The sequence below is a fragment of the Antennarius striatus genome, chromosome 8, assembly GCF_040054535.1.
Source record: "Antennarius striatus isolate MH-2024 chromosome 8, ASM4005453v1, whole genome shotgun sequence".
NCBI classification, from domain to species: domain Eukaryota; kingdom Metazoa; phylum Chordata; class Actinopteri; order Lophiiformes; family Antennariidae; genus Antennarius; species Antennarius striatus.
The window spans coordinates 10226511-10245000 of record NC_090783.1 but is presented as its reverse complement, the minus strand read 5'-3'; the positions used below and the strand labels follow the sequence as shown (position 1 = coordinate 10245000).

At 47.1% G+C, this 18490-nt stretch overlaps 1 protein-coding gene across 4 annotated transcripts in view; it reads left to right on the top strand.

Annotated features, from left to right (window-relative positions):
- Window positions 1-16608, top strand: part of ldb1b (LIM-domain binding 1b) — a 17271-nt gene extending 663 nt beyond the window's left edge. The window contains exons 1-11 of one of the 4 annotated variants that reach the window (XM_068321207.1): window positions 4681-4836; window positions 10526-10628; window positions 11232-11276; window positions 11521-11596; window positions 11685-11787; window positions 11883-12055; window positions 12428-12550; window positions 12645-12728; window positions 14240-14363; window positions 14452-14597; window positions 14697-16607. In XM_068321207.1, the coding sequence (XP_068177308.1) occupies window positions 4803-4836; window positions 10526-10628; window positions 11232-11276; window positions 11521-11596; window positions 11685-11787; window positions 11883-12055; window positions 12428-12550; window positions 12645-12728; window positions 14240-14363; window positions 14452-14597; window positions 14697-14927 (1242 nt within the window). In that variant the 5' untranslated portion in view covers window positions 4681-4802 and the 3' untranslated portion in view covers window positions 14928-16607. Of the gene's footprint in view, window positions 1-4680; window positions 4952-8027; window positions 8378-10525; window positions 10629-11231; window positions 11277-11520; window positions 11597-11684; window positions 11788-11882; window positions 12056-12427; window positions 12551-12644; window positions 12729-14239; window positions 14364-14451; window positions 14598-14696 lie in introns of those variants that run through there. The other 3 variants (XM_068321210.1, XM_068321209.1, XM_068321208.1) reach the window with 3 other exon arrangements.
- The last annotated feature ends 1882 nt before the right edge of the window (window positions 16609-18490 follow it).

Below are 18490 nucleotides of genomic sequence, written 5' to 3'. Positions count from 1 at the left end.
AACCTGACCGGCCTCTTGTGCCGAGGCTGCAAAATGAAGGGGGCGAGGGGGGTGACATTTAAAGGGCAAAGGTCAGCTGCTCAGATCAAAAGCTCTGCAGCTCCTCCCTCAAACAAGTTATTAATTAACGTTGGGTTCTCCGAGCGCATGCAGGAGGGCATCACTCAGGGTTTACAACGAGTTCTGATGCTGAAGCCAGGGATGGGGTGAAGCCAGGGCTGGGACGAAGGTCAGAGGTCAGTGAATGTTACCAACGTCGTGAAAAGTTGAGTAACTTCCTCCAGGAGGAGCCGTACGTAAGGGACCGGGGGGAGTTCAAAGTTTTTTATCCGTAAATAAAAGCTGCCCTGTTTAATGGTTGTATTGATTTATGGCGTGGTAGAAAAAAGGACAGGAGGACGTAGGTGGGGGGGTGGGGTATCACCCTCACCCCCCCCCCCTACAGGCCGCATTGGCCGCTGTGGTCGACCGTCAGACGGTAAAGATGTGGATGGAGGAATCCGTCCCACCAGCATCCTGGATCGGATGACGCTGGACTTTAATCAGGAGAAGGACGGAAACACATACGTGTTTGTTTCTCGTGTCTGTTGAGGTTTGGAAACTCGTTCTTTTAAAAGATGGAAAGTTTAGTTGGAGCAAATTAAGAGTCGGCGCTGATTCATCCTGATCCTACAGACGGCTGAGCGGATGATGGACAGACACACAGGGATCGTGGACTGTGGGAGGCGGAACCGGACCGAATGCTCCGGAAGCAGCAGATGAGAGTTTATCCTGAAGTCAGAGCAGGAGCAGCACGGGGAAACGTGGCGAAGCGGTGTTAAACCTGCCTGCACACAACAGTGTGTGTGTGTGTGTGTGTGTGTGTGTGTGTGTGTGTGTGTGTGTGTGTGTGTGTGTGTCTGAGCGAGCGTGTGTTTCCAATCTGTGCGCAGCGCCCCGTGCCATGAAGGCAAACGCTGCCACCTCAGCCATTAAACACGCCTGTGCAGCAGAGGCGGGAGCGTTTGTTTAGAACCGGGCCTCGGCTATCTTGCGGTCAGATTGCATACTTAATCAACGTGGTCATGGAAATTTCCAAAAACACATTATGAGCGCGCTCTGGTGAGCTCCGCTCTTCGCTCTCGCATTGTTCTCTCTGCCGGTCCTCTTGGTTTTTGCGTCTGTGTCCATCGTTTTTCTTGAAACCAGCCGGTTCTGGATTCAAGGTGGATCTTTCAAAAATATTAACTTGTGGAACGTTTAAAGTGAGCAAAGAACCGCTGGGAAAAAAACCAAAACACTTGACAAAGTCTGCACGACATGACGTAACTACAAAAAAAATGTAAACACAGCCTTGGCTGGTGGAACAATCGCCTCCATTCACGCAGGTCAACTTGAAATGACCCCGACTTCGACCTCGGGCCGGCACCGGGTGTCCCACGCCACTCAGTGATTGGCCTTTAAACCATCTTGTGGAAGCTGGTGTGAGATTATAATAATAAACATTATAATGTATATTAAAATACAAAAGGAAGACCCCCCCCTTTTTCTCATTCCCACTTGTTTACATTCCAGAGCCATGTTCTACACCCAGGGATCCTCCCCCTTCTTGTGTGGCCTGAAGTTGTTCGTGTGTGTTCACACACACACACACACACACACACACACACACACACACACACACACACACACACACACACTCACACGTAGCGTGTGCTCCAACATGTGGGGGACATAAACACGCAGTGGGTGTGTACATTATCCATACATCCACAAAAGAGACGCAACGCCGCCATCCATCCTCGCTGTTGATGTTCCGTGCTTTCGTTCTCTGCGCTGATCTACCCCCCTCCCTCTCCAGCACCTGCTCCTTCACCTCTGCCCATCTCCCCCTCATCTTCCCACACTGTTCCACTCTGTGTACTGTACACATTCATCCTTCCTTCACCCCCCCTCCCTTCACTCCATCTTTTTCTTTGACTTGCCTGATTGCTAGCGTATGTTGTCTGGCTAGATGAGGAAAGTGGAGGGGGGGGGGGGGTGGACGGCGAGGACGGGGGGGGTGAGAGGGGAGAGTGAAAGAGAGAAGGGGGAAGGGATTGTGCCCTCTCATGCAGAGAGTCACATGGTGTCCCTGATTGGAGGAAAATGAGTAAAGACTGCAGCCTGGCTGAAATGGCAACAGACAAAAACGCACAAAGGCTGAGCTGTTTAGAAGCTGGTTGCAAAACATAAGAGCCTGAAGAGGAGGAGGAGGGTGTGACAGAGGGTAATAGAGAGGGAGTGAGCAGATTAAGAGAGACGAAGAGCAGGAGGAGCAGGGAGGGTGGCGAGGAAACGAAAGCAGGAGAGCGGAGGGGGGAGCAAAAGAGCAAAGAAGAGCGAGGCGACTGGGAGATGAGCGCGGTAGGAGTGCAGTAGTGGGAGGGAGGGTGAGACGGAGTGACAGAGTGAGAGAGAGAGGGATCAGACTGTGTTTCTATGTTTTCTGCAAGGCTGAGCGGTGACGTGATTGGCTGAGTTGGGGGGGGGGGGTACAGACCTGACTCTGAGATCAGAGACAGACAAAATGGCTCCCAGAGAACAGAGAACACAGCATCAGGGCACTGTCATCTGCCTTCACACAGCTGTCAGCTGACACACACACACACACACACACACACACGCACACACACACACACACACACACACACGCACGCACCACTACACCTGCAAAATGCCGATGCGAGGTGAGGATGATGAGGGTAACAGCGCTGATGGTTTAAGTTGCTAGAGAATGCACGTGTTTCACTGAAACACCTATTAGGAATTCCCTCATAAATATTCATTCATTCAAACATCTCGTGCCGCTTCATCCTGTGGTGGGGAGCTGGACCCTATCCCAGCTGACTGAGGGTGTGAGGCGGGGGAAACTCCAGTTGCGACGCCAGTGAATCATAAATATATTCATGGATAATTATCTGAACCTGTCAGACGTCACGTCATCACCCAGCGGCGTTTCAGAACACGTGATGATGAACACGGTCTGTGTTTACCTGTCAGCAAAATAAATAAATAAATACAAAAATCAGTGCAGAAATCACCCAAAGGGAGAAAATCCTGCTGGCAGCATGAAAACAAACGCAGCGACCCCCCGCGGCCACAGGAGGGCGCTGCAGCCACAGGGCGACCTGAGGCTGGAGGCTGGTTCAGTTAACGCAGTTACACAACAAGTTTGTTGTTCATGTGAAGATGTTGAGCTTTAATCTGTACAAGCGAAAGAAACATGTCAGCAGCAAATACGTCATTACATATTCCATACATTTATTCCGTGAGGATTTGATGTTCTTCTTTGCATCAGTTAAATAATGTAACCCAGTCTGATGGTTTTGGTTTTAAATTCAACTTAAGAGAATTGTGCAAATATTTTGTAATGTATTTTAAAATACACAAAAATGTGTTTAACTTGTGGAATAAACGTTATGACTGTAAATAATGTCATGGTGAGTCAGCTTCAGGAATATGGATATGATATTATATGTGTGATAATAGGTGTGTCATGTTAAAAAATTTAGATGAACAATACATTTTGGTTCAGAATAAATTTTATATTTTTTAAGGGAGGGAAATTAATATAACTTGTCTAGATTTGAAAACCCACAGATTTAAAATAAAATAGAGAAAAAGAGAAGTTGAAAAAAACTTCTCGTGTTGATTGAATAATTCGGATGCAAAGCAAAGTTAGAGCCATTGCAGATGAGCGGTGGCGTTTGGGGTTCTGACTCACAGTCTAAAGCTGGCCCATGTAGTCGCTTAGTGAACGTTCATCCAAAAAGTGTCCGCTTGTCCTCTGGAAGCTTTATCAGAGCTGAACGGCAGTGATGTATCCGTCCTGTTATCCGATCCAATGAAGAGCCGAGCTGCCAAGAATGAAATCTGGCAGTGACCCCTGAAAAGAGCTCCAGAGACATTTAGTGACAACATGGAGGAACTCTCTGTGCTGTTCAGACACCACATCAGACTTAATTACCACAGAGTGGTGAAATGCACTTTGGGGGGAAAAGAAATTTGGTCTGCGAACAGGAATGGTTAAAAAATAGAAGAGTGCAACCCTCTGTAGTCTAATTTAATTCAATCAGACATTAACCCACATTAAACCAAAGCCCTGTAACCTAAATTTAACCCCATGAGAGCACATCTGTAAAGCGGATCCACACCAAACTGCAAGTAGATATCAACCCTTTTCATTAAGACGCATTAAGACTCCCTGATAACTTTTAAGGATATGACCAAAACTTAATGGGATCCATCGTCACATCAAGATTTAAAGACACCTGAAACTTTTACATAAAGCTGTTGACAGACCAACAACCAGGAAACAAACGCAGGTGATTAGACAGCCGTGGAGTCAGGGGTCTGGGGGCCGCTTCTGTTCACACCGGTGCAACGGTGCAACGCTGCAGCCGGATCAGTGCTGGAGTGTGTTGACGGGGTCGGGTGTTATCAGAACCCCGGCAGATCTGTGTGTGTGTGTGTGTGTGTGTGTGTGTGTGTGTGTGTGTGTGTGTGTGTGTGTGTGTGTGTGTGTGTGTGTGTGTGTGTGTGTGTGGTTCAGCTTCCTGTTGACTAGTGAGCAGAAGTGGCAGGCTGCACACATTTGCACGCACATAAGATGACACACACAGACACACACATGCATACAGTAGGCATCCTTCTCCCCTCTTTCTGCCCCTGGGCCTGACAGTCTGGACAGGGGAGATATCAGTGTGTGTGTGTGTGTGTGGGGGGGGGGGCAGAGTCTTCCAGTTACATCAGTATGTAGCCACAAAAGTCTGTTGGACAAAATGGCGACATCACAACAGCTAGAAAGTGATGGAGGTGAGTCCGTCCTGACTTCTTCTTTGTCTTGCTCGCAGCTGGCCCAGCAGGACGAGTTCCTCTGAATGCATCTGGTGCTTTGATGGTCAGGGTGTTGTTGTTATCACTGATGAAGGTAATTGTGAATACCAGCTGCACTTCTAGGTTTAAGCGTGACCTTAGTGAAAATGTCAGAGTTCATTTAGTCGCCTTACACTTGGCGTTAATCACTTATTGAATGCACACTTATGGTGTGAGCTGTATATGTGTGTGTCCTGTTAGGCTGGTGGAGGGAAGGTTTGTGTGTGTGTGTGTGTGTGTGTGTGTGTGTGTGTGTGTGTGTGTGTGTGTGTGTGTGTGTGTGTGTGTGTGTGTGTGTGTGTGTGTGTGTGTGTGTGTGTGTGTGTGTGTGTGTGTGTGTGTGTGTGTGTGACCTGGTGGTTGGGGTGCTGGTTCAAGATAAGGCTGCCCTACGCCTGAGAGCCAAAGAGATGGTGTCTGTAAGCCCTCCGAGTCTTATCCTGACACACCTCCCACCTCTTCTCCATCAACACACATACACACACACACCCACACACACCCACACACACACACACACACACACACACACACACACACACACACACACACACACACACACACACACACACACACACACACACACACACACACACACACACACACACACACACACACACACAGTGGGGATTAGCCCCGTCACGTACCATTGCAATGGATGAGCTAGGAGGGATACACACACACACACACACACACACACACACACACACACACACACACACACACACACACACACACACACACACACACACACACACACACACACACACACCAGATTAACCCTCATGTGTCCATTTCCATGGATGATTCTTCGCCTCGCTCCGGTTGTGACAGCATTGACTGCTCGTGTTGCCATGGCTACAGGGGCCAGCGAATGTAAGATAGGCAAATCCAACATAAATCACCCACAACACACACACTTTAAGCTACTACTGACTGCACCCCTCCTCCCCCTCCCTCCCTAGTACTAGAAACACAAAGATGCTGCCAGGCAGGCGGGGGGCCGTGAGGTGTTCATGTCACAAACTTAACGGCTGTCAAAGCAGCGCTCAGACTGAGGATCTTTGTTGCTGGGGGTGTGAGAGACGGGCCTCAGAGCGGCTGATCCTCTCCATGTCTGGTTCCGAGAGGAGCAGCACTTCACCATGTCAAAATGTCTCCCGATGTGGGAATGGCGAGAAAATATAAAAAATATAAAGAGTTAGGGTCTCATTATTAAAATATATCAGCCTCCTAAGGGGGACCCTGCAGCTTAATGGGTTTTCAAATCCCAACCTGATCAATTCTTTACTTAAAATGTGTGTGAAGATGTTGTTCTAGGTCCACACAGATGCTTTACCTCAAGGTAACAAGACCATGTTTGGACAGAAATAAAAGGATGGCATCACGATAGGATGTAAGACATATCAAATATGATCTGGATCCAACTAACATTCCACATCTGCTGGTCCAGAATGTCTGAAGTCATGTAGCTCATGGAAAATTCACTGCTGGGAGATGATAAATAAAAACGATGCAGACGTGAACCAAGCTAGGAGTCGAACTGCGATGGCAGCTGCTTTCAGGTGCGGTGAAATAATGGGGAAACTGAGCTGCCTTGGCAGATTGTAGAGTTTCAGATCATGCATTTCAAAAGTAATCCAGTTTGAATCAAAACAATTGTGTGTGAGCAGGTTTGATGCCACGAGTGCAGAGTTTAGGATGTCCAGCAGCCCATGAGAGCCTGTTGGGTGTTTCTGCTGAGCCCCTCCAGCGTCTTCATTTACAGATGAATCATTAGTGAAACATGTTTGTGTTTTCACTCCCTGTGTAGTGAATAAATCACACACACATCCACGCTGGGGGCTGCAGTGTGGAACCATGCTGGGGAAAGTGGGGGGTGTCGGATCTACCGGTACCTTGATAGGGAGACACCTGTAACAATGTAAGGAGTCCAAGTTATTCCTTCATTCATAGGATGAATAAAAACCAGCAAAACAAATTAATATGTCATAAAAATAAAGGTAAAAAACTACACTTCTTCTCTTTATGTCCAACTTTGTCCATATTGGAGAGCCCTGTAATCTGAATTTATCAGATTATGACTCAAGGCGATTTAAGCAGATTTAAAGGCCTGTGGTATCTCCCTTTTGCTTCCCGTTTGTGTGTGTGTGTGTGTGTGTGTGTGTGTGTGTGTGTGTGTGTGTACGCGCGCGCGCATGTGCGTGTGTGTATGTACGTATGTATGTGTGTTTTGTGTGCGTAGTTTAATTCTCCTACCTGCCAGGCCAGTTCAGTGTGAAAACACACACACACACACACACACACACACACACACACACACACACACACACACACACACACACACACACACACACACACACACACACATTTGCTTGTGAACAACTGAAGCCATGCACGTGTAAATTCATGCAGATTATCCCAGTCTACTCTTCGACTCCTCACACGTGGAATGAGTCCACACCATTCGGTTTGTTACATTCTGCTTCAAAGCGGTGACGTATCGTAATTGTCAGCGTTTGTCCATTCGTTTGTCCACCAAATATCTTCTCACCCGTTTCAGATTGAAAGATGAAACAAAAAGCACTTTACTCGAGTGGCAAAGGGGATGAAAATGAGATGATGACCCTGACCTTGAGAAAAATAGGTCAAGGTCAAATTTCAACTTTTGTACACTCAGGAACCAGATAAGATGGACAGACGAGGGAGAAGGCCAGTGTAAAGACCATAGATCGAAGCTGGTGCTTTGATCTACCTATGCACTAGCTTTGATTTATGGTCAAAGATGATTTATGATTTATGGTCAAAACTTTGACCTACCCTGAAGCTTTGACCCTGATCTACTGTTAAAGTAGGGTGAGTCGCGGGATGTTGAGGTCTCCGACTGCCTTGTTTGCAGCTGCTGAGCTCTAGTGACGCAAACACGAATGCCACTTTATTTCCTTATTTCCACGCACTTTTCCACTTGACTGCATTAGACCAACTCTCATATGTGTCCGTTTCGAAGAAGGGATGGGATGCGGGAAGGAAAAATGCTTAGCAGACAACCTTCATGTGCAGCTGTACATTAGTTGAAGGAGGAGGAGGAGTAGGAGGAAGGGTGGGTGGGGTGCTGGGCAGAGGACAGAGGAGAGGAGAGGAGCAAATGCGTTGCAGAGGTAGAGGAGGAGGGCCCACAGCTATTGTTCATGTCCTCCCGTGAACAAAGGGCTCATCTGGGTCCGCGTATAAACCAGCAGCAGGCTGCAGCCACTGACAAGGCCTCATGCGGTACAACACGTAACCGCTCCACTCCCGCAGTCCGCGCCTTGTTCCCCTGTTTCTGCCGGTTCGAGGAGATTGTTCTGTGATCCTGTTCGTGGGGACGTGTTGTGTGGGGACGTCGCGTCCGGCGGGCCTATCCGTTCTCACGCACGGAGCGTAGACGTGGTCCTCTCATCACGGATCTGTAAACATCAAGCCTCCTGCTGGAACTATTTCGCAGGTAAAAAGCAGCTTTTCCTTCAGCTGAAGTCTGAAACAGCGAACTATCTCTGCTGTTTTAGTGGCGGTCCGCTCCATGCGACAAATCCGGGGAATGTTTCACGTTTTATTTCTGGGAATTTTCGCTGAAATGTAATTTTAGCGCTGAGGCGTTAGCAGCGCGGCTAACAGCAGCTAGCTGGTTAGCAGCTGATTCTATGAGTTGCTAGCGTTAGCGTTCCCCGCAGGGCTGTGAAGCACAGCTGGTTAATGTCGAGGTTAGCGCACTTATTTAACCTGGTTTAGTTTCTGGGTTGGATTATTGTTTTTTTTTAATCAAATGAAGTTAGTTGCGACATCACTTGTGTTAATCGGAGCAGTCGAGATTATAACTGGTAGCTTCCAGCGCTAGCTGCTAGCTGATTGCTAATAGCCTTTGTAACCCAACTACAAACCGTGTGCGGTTTGACTGTTAGTTAGGATGTAGATTCAGAAAAAGACCATTTTTAGGGTGGTTTGATTAAAAAAATAATCAGGTGAGTTTCATTTTTCATCAAAAGTTTGTTAAAGTAGGCTAAGGACTAGCTATTGCCACTATTCCGTTTTGATGTGCTAACAGCAGCTAGCTAACGTGGTGGTCCGGGGAGGCCGGAGATCATCAGCATCACTGCAGCTCCCTCGTGTAAAGATGAAGAAAAGATCACGTTTGTGTCGTTAAATTAACTGCTTTGACATCTGCAGGCCTCAACGTTTGAATCCGGTTTAACTGCGTTCATAGTTGTTCCACCAGTCGATCCAGATCGGAGCGTGTCTGGAGAGAGGAATGTTATTCCCTCTGGAGGAAGTGGAGTCCAGCTGATGCGATCCGGACTGCCTGTCATTAACCGCTAACAGGAGCAGAGAGGAACTAATGGAGCTTTCAACAACTAATGGACACATAAGCATCGATTATTTATTTATCTGTCAATCCCATTTGTTTTCCTCTGGTGGTGCATGCAGCCCATACCATAGTATTAGTGTAGTGTTGGCTTACACAGCAAACAACTTGTTTTTGTACACAGTATTGACATCATCAAATGGATGACAGCTCTAAGGCGTTTTTATCCACGTAGAACAGGAGTATTGATATCTGTGGCTCACTTCAGTGAAAACTTTCCTGGTTAATTTATAATTTATTTCATGTGAGGGCCTTAATGAAGCTACTTTAATACTACTTTAATGCATAAGATAGGATCTTAGTAGAAAAGAAACAAGTAGCGATGAAACGGCTTCTCAGATCGATTTCAGATGGATGTGATCGTAGATCAGAGGAGCAGCGGCCTCCTGTCTGCAGCGGTGATTGTGTCTCATCACAGTATGTTAGCATCAAGATGTTTTTAACCAAAGTACAGTAAGAAACCTTTGAATTCATGTCCTTTAGACAGAAAATGTGTGGCTATCTCAGAGTCTTATGTCTGCTAGAGACGCTTCAGTCGTCTTCATGAACGTCCCAGTAAAATTAAATCCTAACGCTGTCTGTCCATCTCTAGATATGGATCACACACACACACACACACACACACATACACACACACGCAGTGTTAGAATTATGTTTGATATGCAGAGACATTATGGAGGTGGGGCCTCACCATGGCGACGCCAGGGGTCGTGACCTGGAGGCTACCATGCCTGGATGGCCTTTTATAGTAGAGCAGGGCAATTAGACTAGAACAATGGTGTCAGTGATGGATATTTTTTCCAGTGTTGATATGAATTGAATCAGTTTTTCTTATCTTTGGTCCTGAATGGTGGAGGGCAGCAGACTGTGGATGTTGTGGGATGCTCCATGTTTTTTTTTGTGTTTTTTTTGTTTTTTTAAGATTGAAACCGGGTCATGGTGTCCAGTTGTAGGGCAGATTGTGATTTCGGTTGGTCATTCTTTTGTTTCATAAGTCATTGACTTTTAGTAGTCAAAAGTAAAAACATTCAAAACCATAAAACACCTGCATTTGTAGAAAATAGTGAAACTATCAATGCAGGTCTTCTACTGGAGGCTTTAATGCCTTTTTGAATGTGTCAAGTAACATTTTTATTTTACACATGTTTCTGCTTTGGGTTCCAGCATGATCACAATGTGTTATTATTATTTTCCTTTTAAAGAAAGACTGCATTCTTCTTTTTCTTCTCTCAGGCTGTTCCTCCAAGTCGTTCAAGCTGTACTCCCCCAAGGAGCCCCCCAACGGTAGCACTTTCCCTCCTTTCCACCCCGGCACCATGCTGGACAGAGACGTGGGGTGAGTTTGGCGTCCACGCATCACGACAGGCTCTGATCGGTCAGGACTCTGTAGAGTGTAGTTGTAATCTCGTCGTGATGATGACTTCCTACACCGAGTGGAAAGTCTGGAAGAGTCGCTCCGAGACGCACGTCGATCACGTCACAGTAGCCAAAACCGGTTTGACCGGCTGGATGTGTTGAACTGTGGCATAAGATGTCGTCTTTGATCGTTGACGGCAGCAAACAAAAGGAGCCGAATAGAAAGAATTATTCACGTTAACGTCCAAACTTTGCTGGTATATCTTTTGCAATTGATCCAGAAGTCTTATTGGCAATATTTTATCCAATCAGTCTCAGTGTAAATCAGGCGTCAGTCTCCCGGCGGTACGCAGCAGAAAACACCGGTAGAGTTCCTGTGACTAAAGCGAGAATGGAGGAGTGGTTCTGTGAGGTTAGCTTGAAATGCTACGACCACTTTAACGTCGGTGTATCACGACTCGCGTCATCTTGGTGAGCTGCTGCTGATGAAATGTGTCTGAGAAGTGTTGCTGTGTTGTATAGTCATACTAGATCCGATAGGAAGGAAAACTGGCTCAATGTAATTCTCTGGTTTCCCCCCCAGTCCAACCCCGATGTACCCTCCCACATACCTGGAGCCAGGAATAGGGTAAGACTGCTTTGTTTACTTTCAATCCGCTGTGAGAACATGCCGATAAACACAAGATAAGGTTGTGGGAAGTTCTGCTCTTATCTAATTTCTAGTGAGTGGCTGACGAGGCTAATCTAGATTATTGAACCACTTTTTAAAGAGTGGTTATTTCTGTTTCTTACCGCATCTGTCATTAAGAGCCTCGGGCTAACGAATCCCAAACCTTCTCTTGTGTTTCCTTCTCCCCTCTCTGACGGCCCAGGAGGCACACGCCGTATGGAAACCAGACAGACTACAGAATATTCGAGCTCAACAAGCGACTACAGAACTGGACAGAGGTTTGCGGGCGGCTTCATTCCCACGCGCTCTCACACGGTGGGGTGATTGTGTTGCTAACCGGGTGACCATCTCCCTTTTGCCCTGCAGGAGTGTGATAACCTGTGGTGGGACGCGTTCACTACAGAATTCTTTGAAGACGATGCCATGTTGACCATCACTTTCTGTCTGGAGGACGGACCCAAACGTTACAGTAAGAAACTGACGTGTTCCCTTTAAACCCAAACCCTAAAAATGTTCGTCACCAGTGGACCGCGTGGCGTAACATTTTTCTCTCTTTCTCTGAAGCGATTGGCCGGACGTTGATCCCGCGGTACTTCCGGAGTATATTCGAGGGCGGTGCCACTGAGCTCTACTATGTACTGAAACATCCCAAGGAGTCTTTCCACAATAATTTTGTGTCTCTTGACTGTGATCAGTGCACCATGGTCACCCAGAATGGAAAACCCATGTTCACACAGGTGTGTTTTGTCTTTTATTACACACTTTTATTGCTGTTTTCTGCCTGGTTTAGTCAATCCATATAATCCATCATTCAATTAAAAGCAGAATAAAACTGGTAAAAAATTAGGAATATTTTATAGAAAGAAGTTTCGTAAATGTCTGGACACGTCCCCTCCACATCAGAGGTTCCTTTCTCCCTTTGGGGGGGGGCTGGGGAGGAGAGAATGTCCCAGAGAGCGGGGCCACAAAACCCTCTAAACGTGTTTGTTCAGCGATGCGATTGCTGCTTTACAGCCTTGGGTCGATAAGCTGTAATTGAATTTGTTTGCTCTCCGTCTGTGGGCGGGGTCGCCTCCATTGCCGTCCTGCTGACCTCTGATCTGTTGCAGGTGTGTGTAGAAGGACGCTTGTACCTGGAGTTCATGTTTGACGACATGATGAGAATTAAGACGTGGCACTTCAGCATCAGACAACATCGTGAACTCATCCCCCGCAGTATCCTGGCCATGCATGTGAGTGTGTACGGCGTGGGAGTGGCTCGGTCACAGACGCATCAATGACTCGTGTGTGTGATTGTGTGTGATCTGTCCTGTGTTGATCTCTCAGGCCCAAGACCCACAGATGCTGGACCAGCTGTCCAAAAACATAACGAGATGTGGCCTGTCCAATTCCACCCTCAACTACCTCCGAGTGAGTGCAGCGCTCGATTTAAACGTGACGACCGGCTCGAACCTGATCCACATGTGTGGATTTTATCAGAGCGTGTAGTCAGGGCAGGGCTTTGAATCAGAATGTTTTGCTAATCGGTTCATTCCGAACATAAATAGGTAGCTAGCTTTAAGAATTTTAAATTGGCAATTAAAGCAATAAGTTGACATACTGATTTGTCCCTACAGTAAACAGAACAACAGTACTGATACAGTTACAGAAGAGAGGGTGGAGAGTCAGAGGAAGACGGAGAAGTTGCGGCAGCTTATGATGCAACAAAGTTTGTATATGTCAGAGCTCACTGGGAAGTGAATACGTTAAGCTCAGAACAAAGAATCTTGTGATCGGTCAGGAACAGAAAGAAAACACCGATAAATGTCCGGAGCGTCAGAGGAAGTCCACGGAAGGAGATTAATCGATACAAAGCGCTGGCAGTACGGGGAAACACTGAACTGAAAACGACTGGCAGCCAAACAGTTAATGTCTAAATCAAACATTTTTTCAGATTGACTGACTGCAGTGTTTCCCTGTTATGAACGTTTTTGGTTTCATTTTTGTTCCTGGCAAAATACCAGAAGTTTCTTGTTTTCAATTTTGAACCCTTGCTGGCGGTTTTTATGGATTCCTGTCAGGCGACTGACAGGCTCTAGAAATACCCCTTACGACTTCTGGAACCAGGTCTTGGTGAGATCGTTGTTTGTTTTGGATGTCCGAGCTTCATCCTCCTTGCAGAAGTAGATATCTTCAAGGATTTCCTGATCTTTCATGGAATCCGTCAGAACCTCGACAGGTGAACCAGGAAGCAAAGCGGCTCCCAGAGTTTCCCTAAGCCTCCGCTCTGCTTCGTCTCTCCAGCTAGATGGTCCTGAGCTACTCAGGTCGACTTCTCTTGTGCCCGTTGGTCGGCGGGGGAGAACGTCTTGTTTGGTGTGAGCTCTGATGAGAAGCTCTACTCAGGAAGTAGTTTGTGTTGGATGTGGAAAAGAAACAGGAACATTTGTTGATTTGAGGTTTTGAAGCTGGTTTTGGGAGATTTGGTCATCGCTGCTGATGTTCGGTATATTTTGCTTGAGGAAGACGATGCTGTCAGTTATCACACGACTGAAAGTGAAGGTCTATCCGAGCTCTGTTTTATCAATGTTCTTAGGGGACATCTTTATGAAGCTCCAGGACAGTTTGATCCCTGTTGATGAGTTGGAACTGTGTCAGTGTTCTACCAACGCGGGCTTGACTGGAACTGTGGGTTTGTGGTTTCATGAGATGCTGGTGCAGAGGAAATGGGATCAAAGGTCTTGGTAAGACTGGGTTCAGACACTGGTCATGTGGAGTTCTACAGGGTTTAGAACCACCTCAGCTCCGTCAATGAGATGATCTGATGAGATGAGGATATATGTTACATGTGGACTGAAGTGTTTTTTGTGCTGCAGCCTTTAAATATGGAGACATGACCCTAAAACATGCTGTAACACGTGATCTCTGCTTGCGGCCCCCAGCTGTGTGTGATTCTGGAGCCCATGCAGGAGCTGATGTCCAGACACAAGACGTACAGCCTCAGCCCCAGAGACTGCCTCAAGACCTGCCTCTTCCAGAAATGGCAGAGGATGGTGGCGCCGCCAGGTAGGTGATGGACCAGCTGACGTAGACGTACAGTAGGTAAACCCCCCCCCCCCCCCCCCAGCTAAACCGCCTTCATCTCTCACTGCAGCCGAACCGTCGAGACAGGCCCCCAATAAGAGACGGAAGCGTAAGATGTCGGGTGGCAGCACCATCAGTGGGGGAGGAGGAACCAACAACAACAACAACAAGAAGAAGAGCCCAGGAAGTGGCTTCCCCCTGTCCAGCCAGGTTCCAGTGAGTTGATCGCCGCCATCTAGTGTTGGTGCTCTGCTATTACGCCCAAAAGGAGCGGTCCTCATGTCGAATGTCCTGCTTGTGTTTGCGTCTGCTCAGGACGTGATGGTGGTCGGAGAGCCCACGCTGATGGGCGGGGAGTTCGGCGATGAAGACGAGCGCCTGATCACGCGGCTGGAGAACACGCAGTTCGACGCGGCGAACGGCATCGACGACGAGGACAGCTTCAACAACTCCCCGGCGCTGGGCTCCAACTCACCCTGGAACAACAAGGCCCCCTCCAGCCAGGAGAGCAAGAACGACAACCCCACCTCACAGGCGTCGCAATAGAGTCCAGATTCACCTGCAACCTCAACACAACCCCCCTCAGAGCCCCCACCCCCACCCCACCCGAACAGCCACCGGTGCAGCAGATCATAACCCATCAGCAACTCCAGACGTCACCTACAGGCAGCCTGACGGGGGGGTCAGGAGCTGGGGAAAGTTTCACAACTCCTATTTATTACCGTGACCCCCCCCCTTCCGCACACACACACATTTAGGCACTGAGTCCGACCCATCATCCCCCACCACAGTCCTCATGTTATTACTAATTCTCAGTTTGGACAGCAACCGGGGCAACGGAGGAGGGGTGGGGGTTCATTCTGGGGGAGAACTGCACACTAAATTATCCATTTAAATGTAGGAATGGGGTGGGGGTGGGCAGGGAGTGGCGTTTGTATCGAGTGGGGGGGGGGGTCGACCCGGTGGCAAGTTGCTTAAGAACCTTTTGTCCACCCATTCAGTAAACCGACTCTCAATTCTAGGCTCTCCTCTGTTTATGCACAAGTCACTTCGTGTGTGTGTGTGTGTGTGTGTTAGCGTGTGTGTGTGTTAGCGTGTGTGTGTGTGTTAGCGTGTGTGTGTGTTAGCGTGTGTGCGCACGAGCAGGGAAGGTGGGCGGAGCTCCTTGTATGTCCTGGCTGAAACAGACAAACCAGAGTTGAGAGTCGGGATGCGAACCTATTACAACCCAAACACTAGTTGAGTTGAGGCACAAGGGAAACACACAATGATTGAAGGATTTCTGACACACGAACCCCCCCCCCGGTACCGAGCCGTCTCTGATTAGACGACAACGAATGCAGTCTGTCAAACAGAGCATTTGCAACACACACTCAATCTCGCACACACACATGCATACAGTGACACGTTTTAAGAGTTTTTATACAGGATATATTTCCCTAGAATGTCTCTATGATTTGTTTTAAAGCCTTCATTTCAATCTTTTTTATTTTCTACCAATACTAAAAAGCTACAAACCAAGGAGCAACACAGGACTTTTATCCCCCTCCCCTCTAAAAATATATTGTTTTTATCTTTTATGTTTATAAAAGAGAAATAATTTTAGCGTGGATGTTTTTATTTTTTGCCTTTTTTGGTTCGTTTTTTTTTTTTTTTTTGAGATTCAAATTTTTGTGTATTTGTGCTTGTATATTTAAGGTAGTAGCAAAGTTCTGTCTGACTGTAATAAAATGTATTCTTACTTAGATTTACCTGAAGCCATCCTGATCTAATGTAAAGAAACAAAAATGAGAAAAAAACTCATCCACTCCTCCCCTTCATCTCTCCACTTCCTCTTTCCTCTCTCTCTTTTTTTAAAACTTGTGTAAATTAAATACCCCCCCCCCCCCCCGAGGGTACAACGGCACCACGGAGTGATTTTAGTGCTTCTGTTTTTGTATTTATTTTAAAAAATGATAGACTTTCTCTTGATTTCTTCCACTGGACAGAAGAGTTTTGTGGCTCGACAAACGAACGTGGTTTTTGTTTATCTGGTGACCAACAGAACAACAGTCAGCTGGTTTATCCGGTAGCAACGCTGCATCTGCAGAGACGCGAGCTGCAGCTCCATCTGTTGGGTTTTTTACGTTTCTTTATAGCAACGGTCTGTCCCTTCCCTCCTCCAGCCCCCACCCCCACCCCGTAGGAAAATCATTGATTTTTTTTTTTTGATTTGGTTAGTTTCTGCCCTTGATTATTAATGTATGGTACCAATAAACTACATTTTCACTTTAGGGTTTTTGTGTGTTGAATCTTATAAAGTTTGAAGTTCTACAGAAAAGCTGGACTACGAATGAGTTCCGTGTTTTCTAAAGCTGCGGGAGTTCAGAGCGGCTGTTGTGAAGGTTTTAGTTGGAATCAAACACGGTGTTGATCATTTGCATCTTTTAATAGTCATGAACGTCCAGCCGTAGTAGACGTCCAGAATGGATGCATTAGAGAACAGTCGGCGAAGCGTTGCTAGGGGTTACACGTGGCGAGGGTGTAGCCCAGACACGCCCACTCGTTGGTCCTCTCAGTGAAGCCCGGCTCAGAATTCAGTCCGCTGGCTGGAGCAAACACATAAACAGCACGAATTCAATCCAAACGTTGGTTACCTTGACAACTAAAGTAAATAAAGGATTCCGCAGATCACATTCACATCATTTCTCCTTATCTGATATAAAACAGACTTGTATATTAGTGATAATTGCCGTTGAGTCCGTTGTTTGCCTGCTGCTCTTGAACGCACCTGACAGCAGCCTGTAGAGGTTGCAGTAGTTCTTGCCGTCATCCAGGCGGCTGTTGAACCCGATGGAGGTGGACTGAGCCTGAAGGGTCCGGAAGTAAATCACAGAATGAATCAGCTGCGTCATTTCACACCGTGAGGTCATGGCTCGTACTCACAGACACGTGGCAGCCGCCGCCCGCCAAGATGGGACGCAGCGTGAACGTCACACGTTCGACCTCGGGGCCCTCAGGAGAAGTGTGATTGGCTCTGATGGATTGAGGAGTGACGGACACGAGCTGGAACAAATGTAAGTATATTGATCAGTCTTCTATTGGTGTTCGATCCGATCATTTTCTGTTTCCAGGACAGACGAGAGGCGGATCTTACCGTGAAGTGACATTCACTGCAGCCCATCAGCGGATTGAAGGCCTGGATCTGTTCCACCAGTTTGCTGCTGATGTCGGCACAAGGAGTTTCAAACAGCCTTGAGAGGAAGAGTTTGGACACATTCAGGAAAGAGCGTCAACGATTCAGTATCAAAGGTCAAAAGTCAAATTCTCACCAGAGTGTCCTGCAGAAGGCATGGTACGGGATGGGCACAGGGGCCGGGACGGCCGCCAGCAAGCTGAATAAACCTGCAAAGAGAGCGGAAGCCAGCAGGAGAGTCTTCATGGTGACGGTGATGCAGGGTTCTCTGTCGAGTCAGACCGGGTTCCTGAAGATGACTGGAGCGGCTGCTCCCTTTATAAACAATCCCGCCTTCATGAGCCGTGAAACACGATGATGGTGTGATGTATGACCGCTGGGTGCCTGATGATGATGATGGGCTCCTAATGCTTTAACAGTGTGGGGGTCACAGGTCACATCCATCCCACCAATCACAGCCTCCCACCTGATGATGTCGTCATCCAACGATTTAACACAGGACTGATGGGACGGAGATCATCAGACCTCCAGCTTGTTGAGAGAGAATAAAAGCATTTCATGCATGACATTTGTTGTTCATATTGTGGTCATGTGATCTGCTGGGTGGAATCTTATCTCTCATCTTTATGGTGAGCCATGTGGCTTTGAGTGGAAAACAGTATGTTTTCAACATATGGGGATTCAACTGTGAACACCCATCCATATCATTAGTGATGAAGGAGCTTCAATGAACGTTTTAGCAGACACGTGACGACATGTGACAACATTAATAACAAAAGACATGCATGAAATCTTGTTATTCTTCTTTATCACGATGGAGGTCTGACATCAGTCACATGTGGCTTGACTGAGAGACAAAGAGGATGTTAGTTATACATTAAACAAAAAAGAAATTACAATTCAATGTGTGTGATTTAAGTCATTTTCAAAGCAC